The 20,405-nt window shown below is 44.0% G+C and overlaps 1 protein-coding gene across 1 annotated transcript in view; it reads right to left on the reverse strand.

The window, feature by feature from the left end:
- Positions 1-20,405, reverse strand: part of COL6A6 (collagen type VI alpha 6 chain) — a 76,581-nt gene that overhangs the window by 35,079 nt on the left and 21,097 nt on the right. The window contains exons 10-21 of the mRNA XM_040962999.1: positions 17,806-17,960; positions 15,763-15,855; positions 14,547-14,600; positions 13,115-13,186; positions 13,003-13,029; positions 12,624-12,668; positions 12,486-12,539; positions 11,510-11,572; positions 10,115-10,180; positions 8,885-8,938; positions 4,260-4,295; positions 791-853 (exon numbers count right to left, since the gene is read on the reverse strand). Of these exons, the coding sequence (XP_040818933.1) occupies positions 791-853; positions 4,260-4,295; positions 8,885-8,938; positions 10,115-10,180; positions 11,510-11,572; positions 12,486-12,539; positions 12,624-12,668; positions 13,003-13,029; positions 13,115-13,186; positions 14,547-14,600; positions 15,763-15,855; positions 17,806-17,960 (782 nt within the window). The remainder of the gene's footprint in view (positions 1-790; positions 854-4,259; positions 4,296-8,884; positions 8,939-10,114; positions 10,181-11,509; positions 11,573-12,485; positions 12,540-12,623; positions 12,669-13,002; positions 13,030-13,114; positions 13,187-14,546; positions 14,601-15,762; positions 15,856-17,805; positions 17,961-20,405) is intronic.

Here is a 20,405-nt window from a genome sequence, read left to right on the forward strand (position 1 = left end):
CACTGCTCTGAACTTCCAGCGTGGGCCCGACTTCTCTTCTGATGTTCAAGGAGATTCTGTAGAACTTTCATCCATCCACATGCCAACATTCATTTAGCTACTTTCATTTGTGAATCAACACTTTGAAAACTAACAGGGCCATTGTTCTGCATGGTCCAAGCAATCATTCTTTTTCTGGCTTTCCAAACTATGTTTGGAGAAAAAAAAAAAAAACCAACAACCCATGAAGCAAAACCTTCCCCTTTGGTTGTGCTTGGACCCGCTCTCATCTCAGCCTTGGCTAGGCCCTTCCTTCCCTGCCCGTTGTTATCTTAGGCTGCGTTGTGCTGCTGCTGGCACACACCTCCTCTCTCCTGTGACAGTGCACCGAGCCAGCTGCGGCGTGTCCCAGGGAAAGCAAAGTGTACGAAGCAGGTCCCCCAAGCAGGCTAGCAAAGGCCAGGCTGAGCGCCACCTGGCAGACCAGCCTGCGGACGACTCCTGCCACGTTTGGAACAATTCTGTTACTCTGAGCTGTGACTTGTTGACCACGATTTACAGATTTGAGACTCAACAGTTTCTTGACTTTAAAGCCAGGCTGGGACACTTTGATATTCAGAGCCCGGTGGGTAAGGACCGCTGCCTGGCAGGTTCACCCTCTTTCCTCTCACTTCTGGATGGGGACAGTACTGAAACAGAGAAGGACATGCACTGCACAAATGCACACTGGGTGGCCCCGCTGCTTCTCACCCTGAGACTCCTGCCAGCGTGTCTCCTTCCGCAAGGCAGCGGCACGGCTTCTCACACATACCTGAGCGCCTCTGAGTCCCTGGGAGCCTTCCAGTCCGTCCGGGCCGGGGGTGCCTGGTACTCCCTGGGATGATAAAGAACCCTTGTGTTAACACGGCTTCCTGACAATCACGCCGTCCTCACGTGCAAGGTTACAGATCAGGAATTTTTCAATCACAATGACAATGCAAGATCTTTGCTTTTATTCTTCGATTTCTGCATTTCTTGCAAAGTCTACAAGCTCATTAAACACTGTTTATGTATACATATATGTATATATACATATCCTTCTGCTTTTTTATATTTGTACAAGCCTTTATTTTGTTTCCTTAAAGATGTATTTATTTTTATTGAAAAGGCAAATATAATCAAAGGTGGAGAGACACAAAGATCCTCCATTCACTGGTTCACTATGCAAATGGCCACAACAGGCAGAGAGCGCTAAGCTGACCCAAGCCAGGAGCCAGGAACCTCTTCCGCGTTTCCCACGTGGGTGCAGGGTCCCAAGGCTTTGGGTTGTACCCTACTGCCCTCCCAGGCCACAAGCAGGGAACTGGAAGGAAAGTGCAACAGCTGGCACATAAACCAGGGCTCCGATAGGATCTTGGCACATGCAAGGTGAGGACTTTAGCCACCAAGCCATTGCATCGGGCCCACACTTTCAATAAATTTGTACTATGTGTACTTCAGATGCTCTTCAAAGATCACCATGACATTATCTCTTAAAATATTATATTAACTAGTGTGCCAGCCAGGAGCAAAGACAGCAGAGGGCAGCCCAGGAGCTTGCCCCTTCTGTTAATGTGGCAGAGCAGAGGACGCTCCCATTTGGCCATTTGGGGAGTGAACCAGCAGATTGAAACGCTCGGTCTCTTCTTTCTGAAACTCTGGGAAGCAGACGGATGATGAAAAGCTTACACATTTCCTTTGTACTGCTCTGGAACAGTCAGAAACAGTGGAGGAGGCAGGCAGGCTTCAGCACATTTAATAATCCAGTATATTCTATGTATAATCTGTTTTTCTACTGTTGGCTAGGATTCTGCCTCATTAACACCTTTGCATAGAACGAGGAAAGAAGAAATTGTTTAACATCTTCTTTCACATTCATGCATTTCATGTCATTCCTCTGGGCTGAAATTCCTTTTTTGTCGAAGTTTAACTCTCAAGTATACTCCGATCTTTTAACATTTATTTTTTCAGCCCCTTCTACTGCATGAGGCACCATCTTTACAGCAGACAGCAAGTTCCCCCGAGACCTCTGCATGTGCCTCGAGCTCTGATCCCTTAGCCTGGAGAATTGTAGGACATGAAACTCTGCTGTGTATAAGTTTTGCCCATTTAAGATATTTTGTAATAGTAATAGGAATGAACTAAAGTAATGGTGTGTGTGTGTGTGGTGTGTGTGGTGTGTGTGGTGTGTGTGTGTGTGTCTGTGTGTGTGTGTGTGTGCGTGTGTGTGTGTGTGGTGTGTGTGTGGTGTGGTGTGTGTGTCTGTGTGTGTGTGTGTATGGTGTGTGGTGTGTGTGTGGGGGTGTGTCTGTGTGTGTGTGTGCGTGTGTGTGCGTGCGTGTGTGTGTGTGGGGGGAGTAGACACTTTGCCTTGAAGTGTCTATTTTATATTCTTCTATGGTTTACCTAGGTGTAGAATTGTTACCAGTTATTTTCTCTGTGCCTTTAAAACATGTAAAAAACAAAAGGATATTATTTTTTGGGCCTGATGCAGTGGCGCAGTGGTTAAGGTCCTCGCCTTGCACGCCCGGGATCCCATGTGGGCGCCGGTTCTAATCCCGGCAGCCCCGCTTCCCTTCCAGCTCCCTGCCTGTGGCCTGGGAAAGCAGTCGAGGACGGCCCAAAGCTTTGGGACCCTGCACCCACGTGGGAGACCCGCAAGAGGCTCCTGGCTTCGGATTGGCATAGTATCGACCCGTTGCGCTCACTTGGGGAGTGAATCATCGGACGGAAGATCTTCCTCTCTGTCTCTCCTCTCTGTATATCCGCCTTTCCAATAAAAAAAAAATAATAAAAATAAATCTTTTAAAAAAAGGGATATTACTTTTATTGTAAAGTCAGAGGAGGAGAGAGAGAAAGATCTTCCATCTGATATTCGCTCCCCAGGAGACCGCAACGGCTGGAGCTGAGCCAATCCGGAGCCAGGAGCCAGGAGCCTTTTCCAGGTCTCCCATGTGGGTGCAGGGTCCCAAGGCTTTGGGTCGTCCTTGACTGCTTTCCCAGACCAGAAGCAGGGAGCTGGATGGGAAGCAGGGCTGCTGGGATTAGAACCAGCACCCATATGGGATCCCGGCACGTGCGAGGGGAGGACTTTAGCCATTAGGCTATCGCACGAGGCCCTCTCTTGGTTTTGGATAAGTATTATTGTGAATAGAATTCTGTTGTAAAGTAGTTTGTCATTTATTTCATGAGCAAAACTACCTACTGATGCCTACATTTTAAAAAAAGTTAACATTCTGAAGTTTCATCATAATGTGACAGGGTGTGGATGTATTGAAGGAGGGCTTCAAAGATTCGTGGCAAGCTGGGGCAAATACTGCAGCAGCAGTGAGGGCTCCAGTCGCCCACATCCCGAGCAGGAATGTGAAGGACAGGTCTGCCTCTGCCTGTGACTCCATCTTCCTGCTTGGCAGCAGGTGGCAGCTCAAGGAAGGGGTCTCTGCCCCTAGGACACTCGGTCTGGGTTTTAGGACCCTGTGTCCTACCAGGCCCCGCGATGTGAATACTTAAGGGAGTGAGCTTAACACTTAGTGGGAGATGTCTCTCTCTGAAATAAATACAAATAAACAATTTTTAAGGCCAGAAATTTGAAAGCTGGGCATCAGATGTCTTTTAAAAATTTATGGAAAGTATGTATTAAAAAAAACCACTATGCATTAATTAAAAATTTTTTTTTGCACCAAAAGAAAAAGCCTTTTCATTGCATTTGCAATGCCTCTTTCGAAGCATTTTCATATTTATTCACATTGTGTTTTATTTTGGGGATGTGTGCTTTGTAAAGTCTGAAGTCACATTATTGTGCTGTAAATACCGCAGGTCCACTGTTATCACCAAGAAATGCACAGGGCATTGGATACAGTTTTTGAATATTCAGAATTTACAATTTTATTAGAGTTTTATTGCATTCCTACAGTCCATATAAGGGATTCCAGGCAAATTATCAGTACAGTTAAACAGCTAACTGAAAAAAAAATCTAAAAGAAAGGTCACCTATTGGGTTACCAATTTGTTCCTGAAATGCAAGCAAAATTAAACAACTTGGCCAAACTCTCTCTGGTCATTATGTTTTTCATTAAAAGTTTCCAAATATTTATTTCAAAATCAGATGTCTTTGAAATTGTAGCCCGCTTGTTTCCGAACATTTTATTCTATCACCAGAAAGAAGTTTAGACTTGGAAGAGATTTTTGTCAAACACTTATCCTAGTTGTTGCCTGCACAAGAAATATTTATCATTGATAACTAAGAAAAAAAGCTACTGTACCTGTGGCCCTGCTTGTCCCCTTTGGCCATGAGTCACCTAAAATGGAAGGAAAAGTAACTTTCATTCAAAAAACATGCTTTTTATAGTTGAGCTAGCAATGAGCATTTTAAAGCACTGACATAAATAAAAGTTCCCACAAAGGGTTTAAAACATTCAACTGTCCACTCGTGAAAGCAAAGCATTGCTAGCTCTGTCCTGGGGGCACCGTGACCGGAAGCACAGACAGCTGGAATCTACAGGCACGTATGAAAACAGTGTGGTCAGCAACGTGTCCTCCCCTCAACTTTCACTAGAGCTATTCACAGCTGCAAGATTGGCCGACTGGGTTTTTATTTCTTTTTTATTTTTCCCTTAGCACTGACAACTAAGCCAGAAATTGGGAGGGGACTTGCCAAAAGGCGGGAGGCCAGAGGAAAAACTGAAAAAAATTGGCTCCATGAACTTTATAATGGGTCAAGTTCAGAAAAGAACAATGGTTAATGTTATTTTGAAAGTCAAGTAATATGTTTACATGTCCAAAATGAAGAAATCAGCCTAATTTTACTCAGGTCAGCCCATTAATAAAATATCCAATGAAAACAATGATACTGTAACATTCAAGTGGTTTTTAATTCTATCCTCATAAGTGAGGGTAGGGGTTTATCTAGGAATCTTCCAGATCACTGTTTCATAGACCAAAATATCAACAGAGAATGGCATTTCATTGCTTAAGATCACTCAGTAAGGTTATAGCAAGGTAGACATTCAAAATCTTATGAAATTCACTAAGCATCAGACAATCGTGTCTTGATAGAAACCTGACGTTCTGAAAGGCCAGTAGTGCAAATTTTAAATTCTCCTAATCGTGTTTTAGTCAAAATCTGTTGGTATCTGATTCTAAGACTCTGCATTGGTGACAAATGACAAGAGGCCTATTTCTCTAAGATACAAACAATTTATCTTACCATGGAAGTCTACATCCTACCAGAGGGAGAAAAAGAAATCTCCACTGCTTTAACACAAGGGCTTCTCTGCTCTAATTCAATTCATTTCAGCTTTATTCAGATTATTTCCCAGGCAGAAAGCACACTGGACAGGAACTATGTGAGCATAAACGCACGCGCACACACACTCACACACACGTCTTTGACCTTGGGGGCTGGTGCTCTTACTCTTTGGGTTTCATGGGAGGAGATAAGTATCATAAACATATACAAGGTAGAGTACAGCCAATGTCCTACCAATGGGGATGACGAAGGAATGGACTTGAAATGCTGAACCATCACACTGATACTACATCTTCATGGCAACGATGCACCACTCTCCTAGAGCCCCCTCAGGATGCCGCCAAGGCCGCACCGAGAAGCACAGAGAGCGCAACAGCCTCTGGACCCAACCGGAACCAAAGCACACCTTGGTTGGAGTCTGTAGTTGCTTCTCATTCTCCCGGATGCTAGACTGACTGTCAGCGCTCTAGTTCACACACAGCCCCTCCTTCCATCTGCTCCATCTGTGCCCAGCACTGCAGCTTTCGGAAGCCAATCCCTTCCCTGTGCCTCACTCCTCTGCCCGCACAGTCCTGACAAGTCCGTCTCCCTCCAGAAGAAGAAATGGCTCTCAGTCACAACAGGGCAGTTTGCTCCCCATCTGGCCTTCCCCAGCAACACTGAGCAATATCAGGAGACATCTGTCATTGTCACAAGTTGGGAGTGTTGACATTGAGTGGGCAGAGGCCAGAGACAAAATCAACACCCTACAATGTACCACACAGCTCCCAACTTGGGCAACCCAAATTGGACCAATATTAAAGTTGAGAAATAAAATAAATGATCATATTGCTTTCATAACTCTAGTCAGTAGAGCTGCTGACACAATGTAGGTGTTCAAAGAATATTTATTGAATGAATAAAAGTCAGATTTTGTCAGTTTTGTGTATTTCCTTGCAAAGCATATCTTCCACTTAACAGTGCAGCAGAATCTTACTGCACCGAACCCCGTGTTTTTCATCTCCCAAGTCCCAAATTCTACAGGCCACAGTGGGGATTTTTCTTCTTTCTAAAAGAAAGACTTTATTGTTTCTACAAAGATTACATTGATTTTTTAAAAAAATATATGAATGCAGGAAATATAAATAATCACCCCCAAACTCTGCCTGGAAGCAACTATCACTGACCTTTGGTAATGATGATCCCTGGCAATGCATTTTTACAAACAGAATCCTAGACAGTAGGAATGTGATTTAACAAGGATATTAAAGAGCCTGGCATGATGCCTCAGTGGCTAAACTCTCACCTTGAAATCACCAGGATCCCACATGGGTGCAGGTTCATGTCCTGGCTGTTCCATTTCCCATCCAGCTGCCTGATTATGACTTGGGAAAGCAGGGGACAATGACCCCAGGCCACAAGCAGGGAACTGGATGGGAAGTGGAGCAGCCGGTACAGGAACTGGTGCCCATATGGGGTCCTGGCACTTGAAAGGGGAGGATAAGCCAGTTGAGCCACTGCACTGGGCCCTGTTTTTCTATTGTTAATGTCTGTTGCTCCTGGTGACTTGCACCAAGATGTTGAACACATCTCCAGCTTGACCTCTTCGGCCATAGTCCTGCCTTCATGGAGCTGAACCTGCAGCTCGCATTGGGGGTTGCAACGCTGATGAGATGTAAGTGATGATTTAGGGTGATGCCGCATTAGCCCTCAGAGGCTATAAAACGGGAAAAGCGTACCCTCCCTAGCCAGGATTTCCTGGATAACCCTTTTAAAACAAAAAAATATTTTCCAGGGGTATGTAAGCTGGCTACATCTGTGAGAAAGTAAAATGAACTACAATGCATTTCTGTGCCTATGTTAACATAGAATTAGCAAAGCGCTCCTCTATCCATCGCATTCTGCATATTTTAAGTACACTCTATTCTCATTGTCATGGTCTCTGCCTTGCAAAGATGAATTTGCTTCCAGATACAAAAATATTTTTGGTGGAGTATAACAACTGATTCCATGACCTTCTACTCAAAAAAATGTGACGTATAATACACTACACCCAGCTCACGTATACACATGCTCGATTTTAACACATTTTATATTTTAGGGAAGATAGAGGAGTTGTAAGAGGGCTGGACAACTAAATAAAGAATAAAAAATGTCAAATAACACAAGGAAGGTTTATTTTTGACCTTTAAGAAAGGCATTTAAGTGTATTTCATTATAGGCATCTCCACTTACTGGCTAAAAATTGTATTTATACTCTATGCATTTCTAAACAGTCAAGCATAGACAAAAAACTTAAAGTGCTCATTGAAAAAATAAAACAGGCTGGAGGTAGGCCTGGCGGTGGTTACTGGGAGTCGGTCTGACTAGGCTGCAGTTCCTGCTGCTATACCTGAGGGCCAAGTGTATGGTGGGCAGGCACGGGCAGGGTCACAGCATCCTTTGGTTTGCATCTGAGTTGGGGCCGGGGACAGAATGGACCTGGTGACTGCAACCACCTGTGTGGCCGATGTGGATCACAGACTGAGTTGGATCCCGCACTAACCGGCACACACAGGAATTAGGTCTGAAGTCATTTCTGGCAAGGTTTCTTTGAAGATACCCTAAACTGGACCACTGAACTCAAAACTCCAAGCACAGGAAAAGTTATAGGATCTGTGTTCTGACAGTGGAGTACATGTGTCAGAACTGGGCCTTTTCAGACGCTGAGTCCAGTGTAGTGGATGGCATGCCCAGATGCGCATAGAGGACAGACATGACAGCTCACTGAGGCTCTCAGAGAACATCCAGTACCACGGCAGAGGATGAAGGGCAGAACAAATGGGACAACTCTCCTAAGTTTTGACAGAAAGTATCTGCGTGAATGGAGACTCTAAGGTGGACTATGTCATCCAATGGACCCTGAAAGAATTTCTTCAACCTTGGAGCAACGAAATCACCTGCATTTCAGAACTACTGAAACCACTTAAGCATTTCCCTCAGAGCTACAGACTGGGGACCCTGGGGTGACGTCAGGTGGGCCTCCTTCATCCTTGGGCACTGGTGCAGTTGAGTTGCTGCGAGCAACTCTCTTCCTGTCTCTCCCCACTTCCCCCAAATACAGGAAGGGGAAAACACAAGATTGGAAACAACTGCCTCATTCACTTCCCTCTATTCCTTCATCCTTTCCATCCTAACCAGTGGTCTGCATGGGCATGCATGCTTCTCAACTATATAAACATCATCAAAAATTAAAATAAGAACCAAACAGAACTCCTAGAAGATTTCAGAAGCAATTCCTTTCTCATATATACCACACCAGGAGCATCTTTTCTTTCTTGTCCTCCCACCCTGCTGAAATTCCAGGACAGAAGGTAGACTTCAAGTGGCATCACCACTGGCAACCTCAGCCTGGCCAGGAACCCAAACACTCAGCCCTCCCCCAGGCTGGTCATTCGGGTTCTCTTTACCATGCCCTCTGCCCTATTGGGTCATCTGGCTAGCAACTTCCCTACCTCCACTGCAGTAACCACTGAGTCCTTTATCTTATTCTAAGAGAAGTCCTAACTGGATTTTCTTGAGGTTGTACACTCCAGTGGAACCCTACCACCTATGCCCCACAACCAGTCATTCTCATTGCCCAGAGCCAGGGGTGGGTCCCTGACCTAGAAAGGCTCTTACCGTCGTTATTCTGGAGCCTGGAGTTCCAGGGGCGCCCAGCTGGCCTCGCCTGCCCTGTCAAAGACACAGACACATGGCAGTGACCACACAGCACTGGCACGGAGCTCCTCGACTTTAGCTTGTGGTTCCAGGACCAAGGACAGGTCCACATGAATGCCAGTTGCCCCCCATTTGGAATGTGGCATTCATGTGCACTGGTCATAAAGCTCACGTTCATGCAGGTGATGAAGGAAGATGTACAGAATGGTAACTAGGCTTTCTCAATCCTTACCACGTGGGATTTGTTTTGGGGGCACAGATCACAGAGTATTCAAATCAAACTATGCCCACCTCACCACAGTGGGTTTAATGGAAGCCTGCCATCCATCAGGAATGGCTCCTATTACAGCTTTGGATTTCCTATTCTGTCTGGCTAACTTGTGTAGATGAATGCACTATTATGAATTAAATCTCACAAAACACACACGTCTCCTCTAAGACACAGAGGTATGGAATGTATGAGCCTCCCAAACTGTTACCATTTGCTAACAGTGGCGGGTAACATATTTCTGATGTGGCCATCAGAGCCCCACTGTAACCTGTAGATTTTATTAGTAGCCTATTCACTCTTTCTCACATAAGAAAACGAGACTTTTAGAAGTGACCTAAGGCTACAAATTAGGTGAGGGACAGGGGAGATCTACCTTTCCACTTCAGACTTCTTCCCCAGATGGACCCATCAAGAGACATCTCGACAAAAAGATTCAGTGGACATACAGTTTCTGTATAACCATTCTCCAAAATTGTGACAGACTGTGTCTCGTGGGGTTAGCTTCAGGAGAGCTGCCTTGAGGCTGGGGGCCAAATGGATCAGTCAGCTCTCGCTCATTCTGTCGTATCCTAATCATATGTTGTCTTGCTGAGTATGTGTTCCTCTGGCTGCCATGGTTCTTAAATCAGCTTCCCTAGTTAAGAGTTCAGATAGTTCTCCTTAGCGAGAAAAACTTCAAGGGCACGGCTTGGGGAAACTAATTATCCTACATTTAAACACAGAGGAACTCCAATCTCAGAGTTGTACTTACAAGCAGCAGTGAAAGATCGTATGCTCTTAAGAGTTGTCTATGTAAACATTAGCCTCTTTGATTTCAAATTATTTTTCAGACATTTTTATATTAGATCACTAAGAACTTAAGCCTTGTAGCAGCCTTGTCGTCGTTTTACAAGCTTACTCTCAAATGCCCACATAATTACTTGTCTTCCACGTTCTCCTTTCAAGCCCTTGGGTCCTTGTATGCTATTATCAATTCCAGGAATTCCCTAAAAAAGTAGAAAATGAGAGAGGCAAGTAAGTTTTAGATGTTTCTTCTTAAAAAAAAAATAACAGAAGTATAATACATTTAGCTGTCCTTCAAAAAGTTCATAAGGCCCTTGAAAGCAGGTTCAAGTTTCAAGACCACTCTCTCTCTGAAAAAAGAGAAGAAAAAGGCAGGGTCCGTCTTCCACTGTTTTCTCCAGTCTGTTAGCAGGGAGCTGGATGAGAAGTGGAACAGCAGGGACATGAACCAGCACCCAAATGGGATGGCAGCCTTACAGACAGTGGCTTCACCTGGCTAATACCACAACACGAACCCCCCTAGTGTATGTTATAGTTTGTTAAACATACAGAAACACAAGTTCTAATTCATTGAGGTCTGTGGAGTTCAATGTGGACATGGAGATGAAAATCCTATAGCAACAACGTTCCAATGGAGTTGGCACATTCCCTGTATTGGATTGGATCTTTCCTACTGCGGGCTGTCTATTCGACTAATGCAAGTCTATGAAAGAGCAGCAGCTTTTTGTCTTAAGTCTTGTGGAATTTAATCAGACCTGAATCCTCAGATTCAGGGACATGAGGTTAATATTCTGAACTGAGAATATCTCTTAAAGATAAAAATGAGATAGCAGGGTGGGTGCTGTGATGTAGCCCGAGCTGCCACTTGGGACACCTGTGTCCCATTTTGGAGTGCTAGTCCAAGTTTTGCTGCTGTGCTTCTGGTGCAGCTTCCTCCTCCTCCTGCACCTGGGAGGCAGCTTCCTCCTCCTCCTGCACCTGGGAGGCAGCTTCCTCCTCCTCCTGCACCTGGAAGGCAGACACAGTGGATTGCAACTGGACACCTGAGACCCGCATGGCAGGTCCAGATGGAGTTCTGGGCTCCTGGCTTTGGCCAGTTCCAGTGCAGTCACTGGAGGCAGTTGAGGAGGGGAGGAGAAGACGGCAAATACTGTGTGTGCCCTTTCTCATGCTCTGCCTTTCCAGTACATGAAAATAAAGAGATGCTGCTGTCCTCATTTTGAGACACTTGGAGTAGACAGGAATCCCTTCACTTCACTCTCAAGCTCAAGGGCAATGCTGAATACTTATTATTTTTAGAAAAGCATTTGTAAGTGACGTGCAAGAACTATTCACCAACCTTCACTTCATGTTCAAAGATTTAATGCAGGCACCCTACCGGCTTTTAAAAAATTCTACCAAAACTGTAACCATGATGTTTAATTTCAGCATTTCTCCTGTAGTGCTTCACACAGAAACATTCCCCATCTCTCAGAAGTGCGATGGGAACCAGGTCCTACCCCCCGTCCACATCCCAGGCAGCCCGCACTCACAGGATCTCCATGCAGGCCCTTGGCTCCGCGGTCACCAGGAATGCCTCTCCTTCCAGGGATGCCCTAGAGTTGATCCGATTCGGAATACAATAATACATTTTAGACAGATTTTTCTCCCCTTGGTTTAAATGAAAGTATTTTTCCTCTAATTCCTAAATTAGAAAGGACAAAAAATACTTTCAGACAAATAATTGAAGCATGTCCTCAGTATTTTCTATAATGATGGACTCTGTGTTCCACTAAGAGTTGCCACTTTATTCAGCTGTTCTGGAAACAAGTTTTTTTTCCTTCATTGTCTTTCCCTAATGAGGCAACTGAGCTTCATAAAGTAGCAGAATTTTCTCAGAGTGGCTGCATCCATTAGGAAGCAAGCTTCTGACTCAATCATTGATGGGTTGATAACTCAAGTGAAGAAGTTGCAGGGCGTATTTCTTCCAGATGGGAATGACTGGCGTGGACCCTTTGATGTTCTGTCCTATTGCCTCTACTCCTCCCTGTATCCGCGCTCTCTGCCCTGTGGCTCTGCAGTGATTTCCAACAGCAAGAGGGTTTCCTTCTTGCAGTTTTGTCACATGACTTGATTTGGCCAATAGAAAGAGAGGCAAGAGTTGCTGAGAGAATTCCAAGCCTGGATTCCAAGTCTTATGTTTCTACTTGCCTTCACGGGTTTCTGTCTTAGCTATGAGAAGGTCTTGATCAACATGGTTGGCTAACTCCTCGTCTCAGGAAAATGAAGATGTCCTGGAGCCAAGTTCCTGACCACCCTGCACATGAACCAAGGGCATTTATGCCCAGCATAGCCCCTTAGATGTAAGAAGGAAATGTCTGTTTTTTTATTCGATACAAGTTTTGTAATTGTCACAGAACAATTTTGTGGCAGTGGCTGACTAACACATCTGGGGTAATGGTTCCACTCAGTTAACCATGCCTTTAATTCCGAGCACAGTTTTACGTCGTCCCCTCACTGAATCCTTACCTGGATCCCATTGTCACCCATTTCTCCTTTTCTTCCAGGAAGACCATTATCTCCCTGAAAAGAGAGAAGAAAAAGGCCAACTTCATATTTTTCTTAATGGGAAATAACTCTCAAGGGCCCAGTGGTAGAAGGTGCTACCTGTTCTCCAGTCAATCCATCAATTCCACTTTCCCCATCTTCTCCCTGAAAAGACAGATGTGGTTACCAGAGAGTACACTGCAATTACATGCAAGAAAGTTCAACAATAAACAGAAAACGTCTACTGAGTCTCACCCATAACCTCTGTTAGGCTGGGCTTGGCAAGAGTGATTATTATTTTTAGTAATAGAAACTATCAACAAGTAGCATACATTTTCCACAATAATGACAGGAATAAACAAATTGAAATGGTGAGGAAGATCAACAGAAACTTGAGTTGTCTCAGCTCCCAATGAATGATCCATGTCAACAGTCTCACAAATGAAAACCTCTCTCGAGACCAGGATGGGATGCAAAATGGATGTTCCTGGTCACATACCTTCTGTCCATCCAGTCCTCTGATTCCCTGAAAATGGAAAGGACAACAGCAGTTAGTGTAGGAGGTGAAGCGGATGGTAGACAGATGCCCCAAAGGGTGACGCAAGTCTTACCTTGGGACCTTTGGCACCCTGACATCCTTCAGTCCCTTGCTCCCCCACTGGCCCATGAGCTCCTCTTTCTCCCTGTAAGAGAGGCCACTTTTAGGTGAGCTACCACAATCTGATACGTGTCTTTAAAAACTTGACAAGAGTTTTACTTGGAAAAAAAAAAAGTAGCCTGTCACAGTTTGTAATCCACAGTTCAAGTTTCCAAAATCTAAGGGTAGAAATCAGAGTGGGCTCTGCTGATGAGAGAGTGTGGCTTCGATCGCATCCACATACTAAGTGGAGCTTCCTTTTTCTCCAGGGGTCACCACTTTATATCTTGTTCACTCCTTAATACATCTATTTGCCTGACCCAAAGCCAAGATGAGGAGCTCTTGGTGTCGCACCTGCTCCCAGCAGACCTGTTCCTGCAACCCCTGCCTTATCATCATCTACAACATTGACTAAGCTACATTCTAAATGCCTCCATCATGCTTACTCCTGTGCCTGGCGCCATTCAGTATTGACCATTGACTAGCATACACAACCCACATCTTCTGCCTGGTATTCATTATGCCCAAAAACCTGCAACCTGGCTCACTACGTACAGCTACACCTCCTTGGGTTCCAATCACATTAACTGTGTGCATTTTTGCTAAAATGCTGTTTCCTGACTCTCTTGCAACTGTCTTTTCCATCAATTTTGTTTGTTCTTTGAATAGCTGTCCTGGTATGGCCTGTTGTTGATAGCGTTCCCTTCTCAAGCACCAAAGTCTCACCAAAGCTGTGCCCGGGGCTGTTAGGACCTCCTCTGACTCATCCTTTCATGCCTCCTTCTTCCTCTACTATGTCTCTTGTATATAAACATCTGCATGTCACTCTTGTCCCACCACAGCTCTAGGTTGGAAGCTTGTTAGCAGGAATCCACTTTCTTTTTCTCTTTCTATAGCCTGTCTCTGTGCCTGACACGTAAGATATTTTGTATATATTCTTAAGTGATAAATGGCTGACTGCATCAGTGACTGAGATCTGTGATAAATGTTTTACATGAATGAATGGATGAAGCGATTGAAGGATAGAGGACAGTATGGATGAATGAATGAAAGAGCGAGGGCCCTGTCAATGGGACAAATAAGCTTGCTTTTGCAAAAGGAACCAGGAAGGGAGAAATGGCAGCAATTTGCCTTGAAGAGGAGTAATTTTACACACACACACATACCCATCAATTATTTTTGCATTGCCTTCATTGTGCAATATCAGTGATCAAACAGGAGACAACAGATTGATGTTCTAGTAACCTTTACAAATGCAACAAGGATTAGAAAAGTCCTGAGATTTTACACAGGACTCCTTGAAGTCTCTTTTCTTGTCTCCCTCCAAATTGACACAAGGGGTTTCTTATTATAGTATGGTCTTAGGAATCAATGTAGTAGAAAAAAAAAAACAAACTTAGACTTACTGCAGCACCCTCTTCTCCCAGGTAGCCGGCACTGCCCTTAAAACCCAAGGCGCCCTGAAAGTAAGAAAGGGAAAATGCTGATATGCCATAGAACAAAAGCAAAGGCACTAAGCAAAATTTCCCAGCTTTACAGTTTTACCTCACACGGGATACCAAGAGCTTGAAGAAATAAATATTCCTCCCTCTGCAGCCTAATCTACACTTGTGCACACATAAACACAAACCAAAATTTGTGACAAGTATCCAAATACTAAGTGTGCATGTTATAACACTGTCTAACTCTCTGGGTTTATATATTTAGCACTGGAGTTTATTTCCAGACAACATTCAAGCAAACAGAGCTATATTTGTCTCTGGCAGACTTGGAACTACCCTTTTTCCCTTTTAAGAAAAGCACATTTGTTTTAGGATTAATGCTACACATGCAGACCACACACATTTACTCTCCTCTTTTGAGTTTTTTTTTTTAATCTTACCACTCTGCTTACATGAAATTAAAACATTCAGGAAATAATCTAAAAACTTTGGTCAGTGTCACAGCTCTGAAGGGTGGGGAGTTACACTGTTGTCTATAATTATTCAAAAATTAAATACACATGTACACACGCAGCAATCTGTATTAAACGCATCCATAGTGTGTTTATATATAGACATTTTCTGAAACTCAAGATAATTTTTTACACATGGATACATAAAGGGTTTTTATTTTTTATTATTTTTGGTAAGGGACTACAAATCAATGTTTTTGGCTACTTGAAAAACAAATTATCCTGTTTTGTGTTTACATATATATATATATATATCTGTGACAACATTCTGACGTGGTTAAAGCTTAAATATCACCTTTTGCTCCAGTAAAATGATATGCTTTTCAGCAGGCTACACACTCACAAATCACTTGATTTTAATGCTTCTGGCACCATTATAAATGGAAAAGAAGTGAATGTGGGAGTCGAAAGGTTTTGTGTTACTCAACATGAGGGATTCAAGGTAGTTTTTCTACATTATCACTCTAGGACACTATCAAGGATCTTGGTCATTGTTTCTCCTAAAGCCCATAAAACACTTTTTGAAAGCACTCCAACTTAAAGATATCTGGGGAAATTAACTACATCTAATTTGACAGGAGAGTAGTAACAGTTCACTGTCCTACCTAGAAGCTAAAATCACCCCTTATTCTACCTAAACCAGGAACCCGAGTCTGAACTACAGCCACCTTTTTCCCCGGGGGGCCAGGCTCGCCCACGGCGCCAGCTTCTCCAATGCACTTGCAGAACAGACAGCAGCACGTCTTCTCGGCAACATTGACCTTGGGAGAGAATGGGAAACACTTGACATTGGGTGCTTGTTACACACACAAGGCCCATAGGGTGACCAAGCTCCTCCCTCACCAACGTCACAGCACCAAGAACACGTGATACTTTGTTTCCACTTTCCCTTTACAAACTGCACTTAAGGAATTCTAAATTAAACTCTTTGTCGTCTCAAAATGGCATCCATCTAGCCAGGGCCAACTCATCATACAGGAATTTGTATTAAGGTGGCCCGTTCCCCACCCTCGCATGGACCATGGTCTAATGAACTACCCAGTGTAATTGTAACCCAGTTGCTTTGTTCCACAGAACAGGTGCACGCTCTGTTCTCTTCTCCATTTTTTTGTGACTGTTAGAGGAGTCAGGCGATAACCAATGTAAACACTGCTTAGAACCAAGTTCAACGGCAAACATTTCCATGACATTTTTACTAGCGTTTCAAAAACACCAACAACTTGGGGAGCACCTGCTGTAGAAATAGGGATGTGGGGCAAATTTAGCTTAAAAATCATGTTGCATACTTAAAAATATTTAACTCCAGACTTAGTTATCCCTGAGTAGCTGGCACATTGCTTCGCATTTGTATAATTAATCCACCAGATTTATTTTTAGGAAAGTCTGTTTATATCAAATATTATAAGCAATAGTGGCAGGGTGTAATCAATCTTAATATTGTAAAATTTCTCATTAGCATTTTAGCAGAGAGTGCCTTGTTCGAGTTTTTAGCTTTTCTGCTTGTGATGCAGCTTCAGGTGTCTTGCGGGAGGCAACGGACGCCACAAGCATGTGGGTCTCTGCCTCGTACACTGGGGACCTGGGCTGGGTTCTGGATTCCCGCCTGCAGCCTGCTCTAGCCTCAGCTGGTGTGTGCATTTGAGAAGCAAGCGGTAGAAGATCTTTTCGCGTCTCCATTTCAAGTAAAAATAAGCTAAAAAAAAAAAGCTTACTATATTTAAAAATGAACTCTTGTTATAGCCATTTAGTGACTTCTGTTTCTTATCACAGTTTTGTGACAAAGTTCTCCATGTCTTGAGAAGTTCAGAAAAGGCAATAAAACTCAATGTGTCAAACTAAATAACAGATCTTTTGATGGTGTGTTAGATAACCACAGCTTCCTTCAGACAACCGAAGTCCAGCAGCACATTAACATCCCCTTACACAGCCTTTCGTTTCTGTGACTTTCAAAATGGGCACATTTGTTTTGAAGAACTTTCTTCCTCTATGAATTACCAACATAGACTTCAAACAGTGGCAAATAAAAATCATTTTTAAAATAAACAGTGTTCCCATGTGGGAACAGAATTCCCTTGTAGGAAAAGAATTCATATTCTTAGCAATCACTGTCACACAATTAGGAGAGTGAATGAAATTGCATTAAAAAATATGAGTATGGGCCTGACGCAGTAGCCTAGTGGCTAAAGACCATGCCTTGCACATGCTGGGATCCCATATGGGTGCTGGTTTGTGTCTTGGTGACCCTGCTTCCCATCAGGCTCCCTGCTTGTGGCCTGGGAAAGTAGTTGAATACGGCCCCAAGCCTTGGGAATCTGCACCCACGTGGGAGACCTGGAAGAGACTCCTGGCTTGTATGCACGCATAAATTCATTTTTAAAAGATTTATATATTTGACTTGAGAAGTCAGAGTTACAGAGAGAGGTTTTCCACCCACTGGTTCACTCCCCAAATGGCTGTGACAGCCAGAGCTGGGTAGGTCCAAAGCTGGGTGCAGGAGCTTGTTTAGGTCTCCCAAGGACTTGGGCCATCCTTTGCTGCTTCACCAGGCCATGAGCCGGTTTGGGAAGTGGAGCACTTGACAATTTGGTGATCACTTGGGATGCTAGCACAGGCAGGCAGGGAATTACTCAGTTACACAATTGCATAAACATTAAGCCTACATAGAAAACAACCAAAGTGTAAAGTCACTATCCACCTCACACCTAACTTACCAGGTACTTGGACAGCCGGCTCCCAAGGTCCCTCATGCCAGTGGTGAGCTGTGTCCTGTACTCAAATCCCTTCCCAAACTCCACGGAGAGAAGATCGGCCAGGTCACCCGAGTGGACAGCTCCGTCCAAAGCCACGGTTAGGAGGGCATTCAGGCCTATTCAACACAGTTCACAACTCCATGGGGGAGGTGGGTTTGGTTCTTCTTTTTGCACACGTATTTACAATTGCTATTCTCAGAAAACATTGCAAAGAGAGCATTCATCTTAATGTCCATTTCCTCCCAACCACGTGTAAAACCAGCAAGGGGGCAAGACTTTCATAGTAAGAACAGAAACGGAATCCTGCATTTTTAAGACTAATTGAACTGAAGGCCTGGGAAATTGTGACAACTTTTAGTTCCCTATGATTCAAAGTGCGAGGGGAGCTGAGAAAGGTCGCTGTAGCACGCCAGAGTACAAAGAGGTCTGTGTCAAGAAAGGCTTGTGCAGTTGTGAGTGAAAGACTGTTCTAACAGCAGCATTGATCCCACTTAAGAGCTTACTAGGAATACACTTAGGCCCATCCTATATCTACTCAATCAGCGCCTGTATTTTAACAAAATGTCTAGATTTGTGTGCATATTAACATATCAGAAGCATGGCTATGAATGACATAAGGGATCAGTAAACCAGTGGGAACTAGAACTATTAAAAAAAAGATCTATGGTCAGACAGAAACCAATGCTGACAATCACCCCAAGCTGGGGCTCAGGGACCTGGAGGTTTTAAGGGTAAGAATACTTCAAAGGGAACTTTAGGAGATTAACATAGGATTGACAGAGGAGAAGCACTGATGGTGGTTCGCCTGTCGATCATTATGCTGGAGGTGTGAGCTTACCAACAGTACTGAACTATCTGTTCATAGCTTCCAAGTGGAAGCTTGTCCACAAGTTGTGTAAGTGCTTTGTATGGGTTATTTTTAAAGATAAACATTCAATCCTATCGGCAGAATATGATTATAGCCATATTTTATTATAGATAAGTAACTCAAGACTTAGAGAGGATGAATGGATGGATGAAGTGGTATTTTAAGGTTTTCACTCAGCTGATTCCAAAGCCTCTCTTCAAAAGACAGTTTAACAGCTAAAGAGTCATGAAAAAGGACAATCTTGAAATTGAATAAATTTACCTTGACATAAATCTGCTCCCAGTCATCCAATTTTTTTCCATTTTGGATGGGTAGAGTACTTGGGTGGGATTTGGGCACCAGTGAACTGGACTGGAGCATGGAATACTCAGGGACTTCGCTGAGGTCCTGAATGCCGTCTTACACTACATTACAAGGGTTTTCAAGCAAGGATAGGTGAAAAGAAGGAAGGAGTGAAAGTTCCTGGAACTTACTGGAGAGGCAGACAGGGCCTCGGCTGAAAGAATCACCACCAAAGATGATGGTGACCAGCACATTCCATTCGGTTGGGACTTCCCAGGTTCTAGTGCTGGAAATTTCCAGTTTGTCTCAACCAAACCAGCACAGTTGGTCACTCCTCTGGAACGAGGGCAAGGATGCAGAGGACAGGAGATGGAAGGCAAGCTGGATAGGCAATGCTGTGTGCATCAGCTGCAGTTTAGACAACCAAGAAATGCTGATGGGATTGTCAGTAAGATGGAAAAAAAAAACCTCACTACTGGTTTCTCTTATAAGTTTCAAGGACCTTACAAATTGAAGTCACAACAGCCCTGGGAGCACAGACTTGCAGGAGATCCACAAGCAGCCATTATCCAGAAGCCTTTATCTTCAGAAGCTGGGAGAGAGAAGGCCTCCAGCTCTGCTCCTTCCAGATTTCTCTAAACAAGCAGTCACGTGTTCTTAAATATGGTACCTTCAACTTCTGAAAATGAATTAAAGATTCTAAAGCAGGAGAATAAAGAAGCACTGAGTGGGTTCTGACATTATATTGTTAAAGCTTAACAGAATAATTCAACCCCCAATTTATATGGGTAGGTTTTTAAAGCCTCAGCGACCACCAGGGATGATTTTACTCCTCGTCTCTGTTCACAGCTTACAGACACAGAACATCTGGGCTCAAGGCTAGGAGCCTTTCTCAGGTCAGCAGTTCCCAGGGTCATCGACACTGAAATCCGCTGTGTAACTAGGGACAGCCACTTTGAAAGATGGCTGATGCTTTTCAGTGAACATCATGGCCATCATTTCTCTTCCAAAGAGCCTCATTTATTGACAGCAGCAGCTTTAGTAAGTAACCAAAGAAAATCCTTCACCCTGTGGCTACAAATACAGGGTATCCTGCAGTCTGCTTAAGGTTGAGAGAGAGAACAGGAAAGAGGGAAGTCCCAACTGCAACTGTCAGTGAACCCTGAGAGTCAGAGGTCTTGGGTCAGCTGTTCTAGAAGCAGAGCCAAAGGTGGGGGTTACATGGGCATCCCTTGTGGATCAAGAGCTCTGTAAGGGAAGCTAGTGAGAGCAGCCAGGCAGGGTTAGGGATAGTGACATGAACATGACCCTGTTTCAGTTGGAATCCAGTTGTAGCCTGAAGCTAGGCAGCTCTGGAGCAATACTGCAGTGCAGCACTCATGCCATTTGGAGGCAAAGGTTCAACTCTTTG

This window comes from Ochotona curzoniae, unplaced genomic scaffold (assembly GCF_017591425.1).
Source record: "Ochotona curzoniae isolate NIBS_2020 unplaced genomic scaffold, NIBS_Ocur_1.0 contig_1302, whole genome shotgun sequence".
Classification (NCBI taxonomy): Eukaryota; Metazoa; Chordata; class Mammalia; order Lagomorpha; family Ochotonidae; genus Ochotona; species Ochotona curzoniae.